At 39.5% G+C, this 12,552-nt stretch overlaps 1 protein-coding gene and 1 long non-coding RNA gene across 2 annotated transcripts; one reads left to right on the top strand and one right to left on the bottom strand.

Annotated features, from left to right (window-relative positions):
* Positions 1-1,435: 1,435 nt before the first annotated feature.
* LOC144464681 (uncharacterized) lies at positions 1,436-2,581 on the top strand. The gene is made up of 2 exons (XR_013492343.1): positions 1,436-1,537; positions 1,646-2,581. It is a non-coding gene; the product is annotated as an uncharacterized LOC144464681 (long non-coding RNA).
* A 2,192-nt stretch (positions 2,582-4,773) lies between these two features.
* On the bottom strand, positions 4,774-6,066 carry LOC117256743 (transcription factor HES-5-like). Its single transcript, XM_033626360.2, has 2 exons — positions 5,931-6,066; positions 4,774-5,815 (listed from the first exon to the last, which is right to left on the bottom strand). The coding sequence occupies exons 1-2, from the start codon at positions 6,051-6,053 to the stop codon at positions 5,393-5,395; spliced, it is 546 nt and encodes a 181-aa protein (XP_033482251.2). The 5' UTR covers positions 6,054-6,066; the 3' UTR covers positions 4,774-5,392.
* Between the last annotated feature and the right edge of the window lie 6,486 nt (positions 6,067-12,552).

Below are 12,552 nucleotides of genomic sequence, written 5' to 3'. Positions count from 1 at the left end.
ATTCCCTAAGTCCCCAAGATAAGGAGAAAACCTTACATACATAAGTGAACATTTTGAGGAAACCTAAAGGAGAGGATGTGTTTGTGCAACTGATTTTATTTGAAGAAAGCGTTAACATAAACTTTAAGGAAAATCTTTACTTAAGGTGTTCTGTGCAACCAGCCCCAGATGCTGAAGAGGATTTTACCGGGATCTGAATTATCCGCAGAGGTCTCTTCCTCTCCAAAATTCCATAAATGAGGAACTGCTCCCTATGCAGAAATAAATGGCTCAATCTAAGGTACAAAACACAGTTATCCCCATTTTCAGGTGATTATAGAGAAAACATATTTGTTATATAATATTCCATTTCTGCCAACATATCCCCTTAAATCCTCCACACTGGACCTTTAATCCTTTAATCCACACAGGATCCAGAGAGGGGTATACATTTTGTTTCCTGTCTGTAGTAAATATGTTATAAAATGCTGTTTTTGTTCATTATTCTTTGCGAGCACACTAAAACATCTGTAACCTGTAATCACATTCAGGTGGGTTTACCTTCCTGCTTATCTCCCCTCCATCTGTCTTTGTGTGTATCTGCTGTCTGGTGTGTAGAGGGGCTCAGGTTTCCCAGCTCCCCTCCTCTGAGCTCCCACAGCTCCCTGCACAAGGCCGAGCGTGCCCCAGTCACACGCCCTCCTCTCTCTGCAGAGCTTGGAGCCACGGCGACACACGGCTTCCCACACTTGTGAATGCAGGCTGCTCAGCTGCACGCACAATAGAAGTGTGTCTGTTCTCACAAAGCTTCGGGACTGTTCTCAGGCAGAAAGCCACTTCACAGACACACCATCTGCTTTAGCTGTAACCCACTGCTGAGACACAGAAAATGTCTCTTTAAAACATTATACAACTTTTATATATATAGTTTTTTTAAAGGATGTGTTTAGTTTTATGGTTTGGGGCTTAATAAATGTTTGATTTGCAGAGTTTATTCAAAGTTTTATGTCAAGTTAAATAAACAGTTAATACATTTTAACACAAGACAGGATTTTTGTCCATCATGTGTCTGATTTTTGTGGCCTGAGAGTATTTCTGGTGCCATTATAATGTTCAGTTATACTGGAAAAATGTAATATTTTGTTTATTTTTATTTCACATCCCTCGATCAGTGATATTAAAGGATCTTTACCAAGTCAAATTATAATCAGTGTCCAGGCCTGTGCCTCCCAAAAACTAAATCTTCCCGTGTCCACCTCAGGAAAACCATTTTCCCACTGACCTCCCTGATGTATGGCATAAAGATAAAGCATCCCACCTGTTCTCTGTGACAGGCATTAAATTCACTCCATTGTCCTGAGCTCCGAGCCTCCTGATTGGCTGAAAGAGCAGAGCGAGCGCAGGATGGACCCCATAAATGCAGAGCAGCAGACGCAGATGACAACACAGACTTCCTCCGAACCTTCTTGAGCAACTTCCCACCACAAGAAGCAAACCTGAAAATGTCTCTCTACGCAGACCTCGCTCTTCAGGACACCGTGAAGGAGCAGCTCTTCAGGTAAGCCAGGGCCACATTTCCTCTCACTCTCACTTAGATTGTTGTTCATCTGTTAAACATCTTCATTTCATTAAGTTCCTTTTACTAAACTGACTTTACTTCTCTCAGGTGTAAACTCCACATGCTGGAGAAGAAATGCAGCAGCGCTTTGGAGAAGCTGAAGGCTCTGATCGGAGAGCACCTGCAGAACGGGATCCCTGTTTCAGACCTCCTGGAGAAAACAAAGTCCCTGCTCACACTGAGGAAAGCCCTGCTGACACACAACGGCTACTCCAAGTACTCAAGGGACATCTTGCGTCTGTTTCCTGATCAAGAGGACGACTTGGCTCCACTGTGCTTCTAAAGACAATGAGGAGCGGACTTTAGGGACTCACCAAAAACTGCAGATCTTAGAGATGCCAGCTGCATCTCTGTGTGGTGATCTGCTGATCGTAGAGAAATGCATTGTTCGCATTACTTTTGTATTTTAGGGTTTTATTTTGGCTTCAACGGAAGAAAGAAAGAAAGAAAATTGGATTCAGGGCCAAAGGTGAAGAGGTCACTGACAGAGAAGACGACTCCGGAGCGAACTTGTTAAAACATGTTGTGCTGCTATTTGTGGGATTTATGAATCTCCTGGTTTTTGTTTGAACAAAACCACAGGAAATAAAAAGGGTCTTTTAACTATGCACGACCTGGTTAGGGACCAAAATGTTTTAAAGGATTTAATTTAATTTTTTAAATGTATTTTGATTAGCTGCAGTAAAAATCTGCTTGTAATTTAAAGCCAAACAGAGCAATATTAACCTGTTCCTCCTGTAAAGAAATACAGGCTAATATTGTGTGATTGCAGTTTGCTTACAGTGTCTTACTGCCTTGTTTCAAGGTACCATGTTCTTAAACACCAACTTTTCTTCTGAAAAGGAATTTCTTATTGTTTTGTGTATGCCATGTATGCATATATTGTTTTATTCTGCATTTTTTATTTTTACTTATCCAAAGTGGATTGAAATTTGTTTTGTTGGTTTTTTGCAGACATCAAGAAAATAAATAATTTTAAATGAATTCAAATCTTTTCATCTTGTCTTATTTACAGTAAAAATGTAATTTTTTCTGCACTGAATACTTTTACTTTATATACTCTAAGTACATTTTCCTGATTATACTTACATACTTTTACTTCAGTAACATTTTCAATGCAGGACTTTTACTTGTGACAGAGTATTCTTAAAATGTGGTATTAGCACTTTTATTTAGGTAAAGGATCTGAATACTTCCTCCACCACTGGCTGCATGAGAGACCCATTGTTACCTGTCACCGCCACACATGTACAGGTGTGTGACAAATCAAAGGACAAACCTGGACAACAAAGTAGATGAACATAGTGAATACAGATGCCTGCATCACTGGCAAAGACAGGTCACTGAAAACACTGTGAACTGCACTCACCAGATCTCAGCCCAGTTGATCAACTTTCCACTGTCACTGTCACTAGTAAAAACGTCACATGAGGTGATATCTTCTAGGTGGTTTCAGCCCACCAGTATAGCTACAAAGACGGGGTGAATCTGTGGAGGCTCCTGGAGGTCCAACACCTCACTGAGACACATTATGTTAGTTTGGCATTATGCAACACCACATTTATGTTTTTACAATACCTTTATTTAGCTGATCCTTTTACGCAAACCAACTTACAATAAGTCCTTTCAACCATGTGGGTTCAACTCTTAAAAGTGCAAGAACCATGCAAATACATCAAGTTCATCTACTTCAAGTGCTGCATTTTAATAACAGAGAGAAAAGAAATGTTTTTACGAAAGGCAAATATATACTCAAATTCTGGCAATCCTGAAGAAAGTTACCCCCAGAAATCAAAATGCACACACATTAGAAGTGATTACACAAGTTGTACATGTGATGTGTGTAAACAAGAACCCCACAGCTGACAGGCTGAACCAGCAGCTCTCTGACTGTCTACCTTATCTGACTCATTATGCATCATAAGTTTGTGACATCTTTTAAAAATGTGAAATCCCTGTGTAACAGAAACCTCACTATCACTCCTTGCCCAGATGAGGAGTGGTGGGTTTTATTAAAAGGTGGTGTTCCTGAGACATTTATGGCTCAGTCAGTGTCCTGCATCCCAGTGTTGTGTGCAGATATTTTGCAGGGCAGATGCTCAAGTAAAACAAGCATGTACAGACTTTTCTTTTTTTGTACGCTCACAAATTTCTATTTATATTAAAACAAAAAAATTTAAGAAATGTCTTGTAAAAAGGGCACTAATCTAGTCAGAGGCCAAAACGACAGGTGCTTGATCTATCTCTGAGATCTGGGACCGTATTCACAAAGCTTCTTACAACAGAGAGTTGCTAAGATTATTCTTAGAATTTTGACGTTTTCTTCTAAGAGTAGATCCTGGTAAATGTCTCCTGGTAAAGAGCTCCCACGGTGAAAAGGACTTTTAAGGTGTTTCACAGTTTCTTAAGCAGAGGAGAAAATGGCAGAAGGACAAAGAGGTGGGAGCAATATTCTTCAAACACTGGATGACAGTGGGTAAAAGAAATACAAGATTAGATCATGCAGGGATAATGTTTGTGGTCGATACCAATACAATAACGATATAACACCAGCAATAAAGTGATCCTAACACTAACATACTTTGCAGCTGGGAAAATGCAACAGTGCAGCAGTGATGACTTGGGTCTGTCTCAGCCTTCCATCAGCAGCTTGATCACTGTGAGCTGTGGAGGAGTGGGGGTGGATCTGACTCACAGACTGTGGCGACGCCTCGCAGACAGCCTGTCACTCAAGCAGCCCCACCATTAAATATGCACAACTCTGACCTTAAGAAAATGTTAACTGGTGACTTGTGACAGACTTCAACCCCCCACAGTTGTCATGAATGTTGAAGTTACCAATAGAGACCGAAACCATTTTTGGCACAAGGCTATAAAAAGGTTTCTTTTCTGCTTTAAAGTTGGGTAGTTAACATTTTAACTTGGCGTCCACACCTTGCAGGCTCACAGAAGGGTCTGTATGTGACAACCAATCACCCCTGTTAAAAGAATGCATCACACCTGGCAACAGGGTCAACCACACCTCCTCCCTGAGGTAAAAGTCTCTGTCCCTTCCTAGCTCAAAGTTTCCCTGAGAAACTTATGACTCCTTTCTAGAATTCAGGAGCTTGTTGGGTATTCTCACAGTGTTTGTCATTTACACAAGTAGCTGATAAAAATGAGACGACAAATATAAGTTTTGTTTTTCTGATTGTTTTATTGCGCATCACTTGGCTTGAAGAGATACATTCACTTTGAGACATTTTCCAAACAACAAGCCCTTCACTGAAGGGATGCGTGCTGTCACTCACAGAGTCATAAAGCAGCACATTGGTCTAAATGTGTATACAAAATACATCTGCTAAAAATGCAGAGATGTTTAAAGATATATCAGAAAAGACATTTCAGTAAACAGAGTATGTGAATATCACATATAAATCTGCAACATGTTCAACATGATTAACTGTGTCTCCTACATGGAGACAAAAGTAAACACATCATTGTCAATGTGACTGATAATATAAAGACATTTCCATTGGGATTATAATCATGTTTACCTCACAGAGTAACATCAGAAGTATGTGACTACCTTTGAAATACAAAAAAGTAGCCAACCTGAAGTCTGCAAATATCACAGAAACACCAAATCTGACCTTTATAAAATGCAATAAAAACACTGCAGTAACACATGCAATGACTCTTCAAAATGAGACGACAGCAAAAATGAGGACGAGAGTGAAAGTCCAAGAGTACAAGAAGTACCATACAACTGCTCATTCAACATCAGAGCTTCACTTTTGTACAGTTCTTGGGTGTCTACCAAGGCCTCCAGACGGTGCTGTCAGCTGGACTCTTCTCTTTGGAGATGCTGGTCCGGACTGTGGAGTTCAGAGGAGAGAAGTCAGCCTCTGTCAGGTTGTTATCAGAGGAAGACTGCAGCTTGTTGAAGTGGTTCAGCAGTCTTCTCTGGGACTGCGTCTTCACCTGCTCTTTGGACAGGAAGTGTGTCACCTCTTGGACACACCTGGAGTAGCCCTGACCAGCAGCTGCTGAGTCCACAGCTTGATGCTGCTGCTGCAGTCGTCTCAGGAAACAAACTGTCATCTCCAGGATGTCTGCTTTCTCTAGCTTGGAGTCTGGCTGCTGTTTGAGGAACTCTGGACCCAGGAGAGACTTGAGCTGCTCAATGCTGCTGTTGATTCGCTCTCTGCGTAACTTCTCCACCAGAGGCTTTCTGAGCTGCAGGAAGAAGAACAAAGTCATTAATAAACTAATTCTGGAGTAAAGTGGTGGCATGAACAAAGACAAGCTTCCAAAATAACAAAATTTAAATGTTGTTGAATCTTGAGTTTACCTTGTGGGTCAGAGTGAGATGCTCCTGAGAATTGGTCATTGCTGCAGTGATTGTAGGTGCCATGTCTGGATCTGTGTGCTGTAGAGGTCTCTGTAGAGAGAATCTGATCTGTGCTGGCTTCATCCCTCCTATTTATAGTCCCACATCTCCATATCAATGTGTGGGTCTGGGTCTAGTTGGAGTTTCTCACAGTCTCAGCCAATCAGAGAGCTTGCTCACACAATAAGGGATGCAACTCACTGAATGGTTTTATTGCCCCGGGGGACAATGGTTAGATCTCAGGGGAACAGGTGGAGGACTTGGGGGGGGGGGGGGGGGGGGGGGGGGGCGGGGGTGCTGGAGAGAGACTTACAGAGCTCTGTGTGAATCTGGGAAAGTGTTGACCCTGTAGAGAGAGCAGATCTGCTGCCTGATGCTGGGATCAATGACTTTGACTGAGCACACACTCAGCATCCCAACAAACACGTGGGAGAGTGCGACAAAATCATGTCATATTTAAAATTCTCTAACACTAAACATGCATATATTTCTGTTTTCTATAAAGCAAACCTGATATTTAAAGCATGAAAAGCATTAATGTTGCTTGGTTTCTTTTTAATCTAGATGGTAATGTTGCAGAATCTGCAGCTGAGGTGATGCTCGTACTAAACTTTAAGAAAATATGTTATCCTGGTTGCAGTGTAAGCCTTTATAAAGTGTTCAAACAAAAGTCTTCTTATCAATAGTTAGATGAAGATAATCATGTTTTAAATAAAGTCTGATCACAGCTAAAGCTTTAACTTAAAACCCACAGTCTAACTGGACCACATAGGCACCTGATCAATCCAGGAATAGACACCCATTTATCCTTCCCGTCAGAATAAACAGCCTGGAATGCAGAGGAACAATCTGAATCTAAAGGAGGGGGCAGAAAAAAAAGATCTTTTGAATGTTCATTAATCCTAAACATGTCTGCATTCCTGGTAGACATTTTACAAAGGCCTGGTAATGACGAGTCTTGATGACAGGAATTTCCATTCAGAGGCAGCGAGACAAAAACGCGTAAACTGACTCCATAATTAATGTGATGTGCAACCAGACACACTTCTTTTGTTCTGCAGAGCAGTGAATGGAGCGAGTGTGGGAAAGCAGAGAAAACTCACTCACAGAGCCGCAGAGGGACAATAGAGGCGGTCCAGACAAAGACGTCTGAGGGAGGAGGGAGGAGGGAGCCTTTACTACTGAATTTTAAATGTTTACATGTTTTACTCACTAAACCTGATAGCATGTGTATTTAGATGATATCTAATTATGTTTAGATGATCTGAAAAACAAAAAGACATTCTTTAGGAGGTCTGTTGTTTGTTGAAAGATATTCAATTAACACTTTATTTGGATTGTCTGCAACCTATGCAGAATAGGTTGAGTGATTCAGCTCCATTATTCTGAGAACATGTAGTCAACTGTCACATACACTCTTTAGATAAGTGAACCAGCTGAATTGTTGAATCTCAAATAATAAGCTGCTGAAATGTTACAAATACTGTATGAACTATGTGTAGGTGGACTCTCCAAATACATTTTGATTAAAATACAATGGTGCAGGTATCAAATCTTTATAATACTACAGTATTCTAGTTATTTATTCATAGATTTTTCAGCATATTTGAATTTTAAATCATGTTGCACACCAAAAATGTTCCACCTCAATCATTTGAAATGATGATTTGAAAGATGAAGTACTTGAACCCCCTTATTTACTATTTCTAAACAGTATAGAAATAGTTGATCAATGACAGATCTAGCAGGTATAAGTTTTTATTAATGCATTTCTTTCATTTCATTTATTTGACTCATGACTATATCACATGGTATGGAGTACAAACATTACATACAATAACAAAACAGTGGCACACGGCGTGGCTAAAGTACAACCAATGTTACTTAGACAAAAAAGCACCCAGTTTACAAATGACTTTTGGTTTATCTGATTGTACTAACAAAACTAATTTAAGGATAGATGGACAGTTTAAATAATACTTTGGCAAATACCTGAAAACTACAAGTGCGGCCACTGCCAACAGTGTAACTTTACCAGAAAGACTAATATCTTCCATCATCCACGCACTGGCAAAAAGTTTTTTGTTAAAGGCATTATTTCTTGTAAAACGTCAAATGTATGTATGTCATTAAGCTTACATTCTGACATTCAGACAAAATATGACACTCATCTCCCACATTATTATCACCACAGAGGTGTCAACAACTATAATTGTTGCTGTGGGCACCTATTTGTGAAGGCTGGTGTATGGCATTGGACATTAGTGATAATATAGTAAAAATTAAGTTGTGATTATGTAAAATCTGTCTTTATAGAAGAAATCATGAGTGTAGATTCCTAGGAGGAAGCAGGGGAAATGTCCCTCTCAAAATTTAGAAATTAGTGAATTTGTCCCTCCCAATAAATACATGAAAGTAGACTTTTATTTTGATTAAATTAAAGCCATTTCCACCATAAACTGGTACAAAAGGGCACAAATTGGTGCATAAAATTTCACCAGAATGCCAGGAATAAAGTTTGTTTATTTTATTCAGAAAGGAACCGTGCACATCAATTAACATGATCACTTCAGTCACCTAAATGTGCCAGATTTAGCCATACAAGCTAATTTTCATCTTTAGCTTGATGGTACATGTGTATATAAGAAAAAGACATTAAAATAACACACATAAGCACAGATAAAAGCAAATAAAAGTGGGGGCTGGTGTTTGACATAGTAATTTAGTGATAATATAGTAAAACATAGATGTAATTACGTAAAATCTGTCTTTGTAGAAGAGGTCAAACCAGATTTTGTGCATTGCATGTGCATTTGTCCCCCCGAATAAACACAAAAAAGTAGAAGAGGACTTTTATTTTCATTAAATTAAAACCATTTCCACCATAAACTGATGCAAAAAGGCACAAATTGATGCATAAAGTTTCACCAGAACGCTAGAAATGAAGATCACTTAAGTCATGTAAATGTGCCAGATTTAGCCATACAGGCTAATTTTCATCTGTAGTCCCTGGCAGGTTAATGCCATATGTGTATTTAAGAAAAAGACATTAAAATAGCACACAAAAGCACAGATAAAAGCAGATCAATGCCATGTCCATAGAAACGCACATAAGCACAGAGCAAGCATACAACCATAGACAAAGGCACATAGCAAGGCACATCACTATTAATAAAACAATGACATAACCATATAAAACAAAAACATTAAGAACGTACTATACAAACATAAAACACAACATAGACCAAAACACAGAGCCACAAACAAACACACAGAAGCACATAAGCAAGGACAACAGCACACAAGCACAGTTAGCACGGCAGTGACATCACCATAAAACCAAAGCAAATTAAGGAAAACATACATACAAAAGCACATAAGAACCAACATACAGTAAGAACACAAGTATTTGATGCTTAAGATTTCCTGAGAGATTTCATTTCATATATGTCTCCCCCCAATGTTGAAACAAAACCTACACTCTTGGAAGAAGTTTTAATCACTGACATTAAAGTGCTGCAGGGATGATGTTTTTCTGTAGTCCGACTCAGAAGTCAGCATCGCCCTGACCCCTTTGTCAAAAAACAGAAAATAAGCTCTGGCAAAAAAAGTTCATGACTCTTGCATGTTTAGTTCAGCATAATAATCTTAATGAATTAACATCAATTTTATGATTTCTGAAGAGCAAATGCAATCGTGAGAAGTAAAACGCTAATGGCTATAAATGAACTGCACCATGGTTGCATGACTTGTATTTACTGACATATTTTATGTCATAGAACAAAATGTGGAAGACTCTGAAGCTTGTGGTAACCACAGACTTATTTCAGGCATCTAAACAATTCAAAAAACCCATTGACTTCAATACAACAGATCTGGGAGTGCTAAATGCTAACTCATTTCTGTGTTTTAGGACTCATTCCTGCGGCACTCTATTACTACACATTACTAAACACTCAAAATGTCCCTTTATTTGCTTATAACCTCATCACAGTGTGTTATAAAGCATCTATTAAATGCTCATGTCTTGCTTATTAAAATATGTCATTTAAAGCTTTATGTAATTATGAATTAATTAAGTATATGTAATTGACTGGTTGTTAGCCTACATTCCCAGTCAAAATATTTGTGTTTATCATTCCTGCTGCTCTCGTCCCCCTAATTGAAGAGAGTGTCTAAACAACAAACGTTACCCTCAGGGGAGAGCCGAGAGCTGCTTGTGTGGGGATGAATTAGCATTTAACAAGGCACATGTCTATTGTCGGCTGGGAGCTGTGTCAATGGGCAGAGTGTGGGAAAGCGGCGAGAGCACAGTCACAGTTCAGTGTGATTAGCATCCTCAACCCCACCAGCACCTGACTATTCTCAGAGGGGAGTTGGCACACTTTCCCCTCCTTATTCTCCTTCTTCTTTTCCTCTTTACTTCTTTCACAGACTGTCTCTCTCTCTGCTCCCAACTCTCTAACTTTTGCCAACTTAATTTCCACTCTGTTTATCAGGTCATTATTTCTATGTAAGTCTTTCTGTTTATTCTATTGATGGATGCCAAACTGCCAGTGCAATGTCACCCTCACAACAAGGGCTGTAAAGACCAGCTTCATGTTTGGACACATATACCTTTGTATAAAGTCCATGTGTTTCAGGAAACCTTTACGTGGATTGACTGGCGTTAACTAAAAGACAAAAGAGAGAGGAAATAATTTTGTTGGACTTTGTTTTAAATTTGGGACTCATTCTACTTCTTTCTGCTGGTTTACAAAGCACTAAATGGTTTAGTGCCCAAATACATTTTTGACCTTTTGCTCCACTATGAACCATCCACACCTCTCAGGTTGTCTAGGACACGTCTGCTTTGTGTCCCCAGAGTCGAGACTAAACATGGAGAAGCAGCGTTTAGTTTTAATGCACCACATATCTGGCACAAACACCCAGAAAACTGCAGGTCTGCACCAACTCTCACTTCTTAGACTTATCTTTTTGCTGCTGCCTTTTATTAAATCAAATATGTATTCATTTCTTACACTGCACTGGAATTTTTATGATTCAAACCCTTTTGATTTGAACTGCACTGTAAGATTAATTCTTGTATTTTATGCCTGCCTAGATGCATTTTAACTTTTATGATTTTCATTCTCCACTTCTTTGATAATGTGCTTTTAAATGTCATTTTATAATTTGTTTCATTTGCACCTTGTCTCGATGCTTTTTAAGTTTTATGCAGAGCACTTTGAATTGCTCTCTTGCTGAAATGTGCTATATAAATTAACTCGTCTCAATTTGCCTCCTTTTAAAGGCAATAATGCAGGTTGCAATGCTTGGCACAGGATGGAAAAGATTGTGTATCAATGAAAAGTAAATGCGACAAAGTGCAATGGAAACACATTCAGCGAATAAATGATGACCTACAGTCGTGACATTGCCATCATTGCATAAGCCACTGCAAGCTCTCCTCGTCGTGTTTGGATGCTTATGTGACCCTTAATATAATGATAAAAAATATAAATAAAAAAATGCTAAGTAACGATGCACTGTTGCCCAAAATAATCATCAGCAAATGTAATCGTAATAACAAATGAATGTATCATATTGGCATTATTATCACTACTAGTATTACAGTTTACTGCAGCTCTGTGTGTGGTTTGTGCAGGAGGTATTTCTGTGCCGCAGCAAAACACGGCTCACAGGTGTATTAAATACCAATGCTGTTCCCGCCTTACAACAAAATGTGGCTTGTGCCTTGTTCCTTTAACTCTCTATCACCTGGCTGTAACCACTTCTCCATTCAAATCCCCCTCCACTTTCTCGACTTTAAAACTTAGCGACTGTCATTGTGCTCCTCCAGATGGTTGTTGCCGCCAAGTTCTGCCCTTTGCTCAACACAAGGCCAGTGAGGCATTCAAAGTGCTTTTGTGCTGCACTGATGACAGTGTGGGAAACTTTCACTGAGTCTTAACTCACTGGAACAACTTGTCACAAGACAGAAGGCACATCTGTTTCATCTGGACGACTCTGAGCTGAATGAGTCTGACTTTACTGCTATGCTAAATAACAACATGACAAAGCATGCATGAACAAATCTTTTTTGAATATTTGCAAGATTCTGTTATACCTGGTCACAACAGTTAAATATGTTCATTTAAAAAATTAAAGATGATTTTTAACACAATATCCTAACCATAAACTGATACTTGATTTAAAAGCAAAAATGCAACAATACACAAAAGTATAAAGTGTTTTTTAATGTTGAGGACAATCTCCCAGTCACTCTCCCACGTGTGTGATGTGATGATGAGCGTGTGCTCAGTCAAAGTCATTGATCCCAGCATCAGGCAGCAGATCTGCTCTCTCTACAGGGTCAACACTTTCCCAGATTCACACAGAGCTCTGTGAGTCTCTCTCCATCACCCCCCCAGTCCTCCACCTGTTCCCCTGAGATCTAACCATTGTCCCCCGGGGCAATACAAGAGCATTCAGCGTGTTGCCGCTCCACATGTCTTATTGTGTCACTGAGCTCTCTGATTGGCTGAGACTGTGAGAAAGTCCAGTGAAACCAGGACCCACACATTGATATGGAGATGTGGGA

The sequence above is a fragment of the Epinephelus lanceolatus genome, chromosome 1, assembly GCF_041903045.1.
Source record: "Epinephelus lanceolatus isolate andai-2023 chromosome 1, ASM4190304v1, whole genome shotgun sequence".
In the NCBI taxonomy this organism is placed as follows: domain Eukaryota; kingdom Metazoa; phylum Chordata; class Actinopteri; order Perciformes; family Serranidae; genus Epinephelus; species Epinephelus lanceolatus.
Note: the sequence above shows the minus strand (reverse complement) of the source record. Positions and strands in the feature narration are given on the sequence as shown.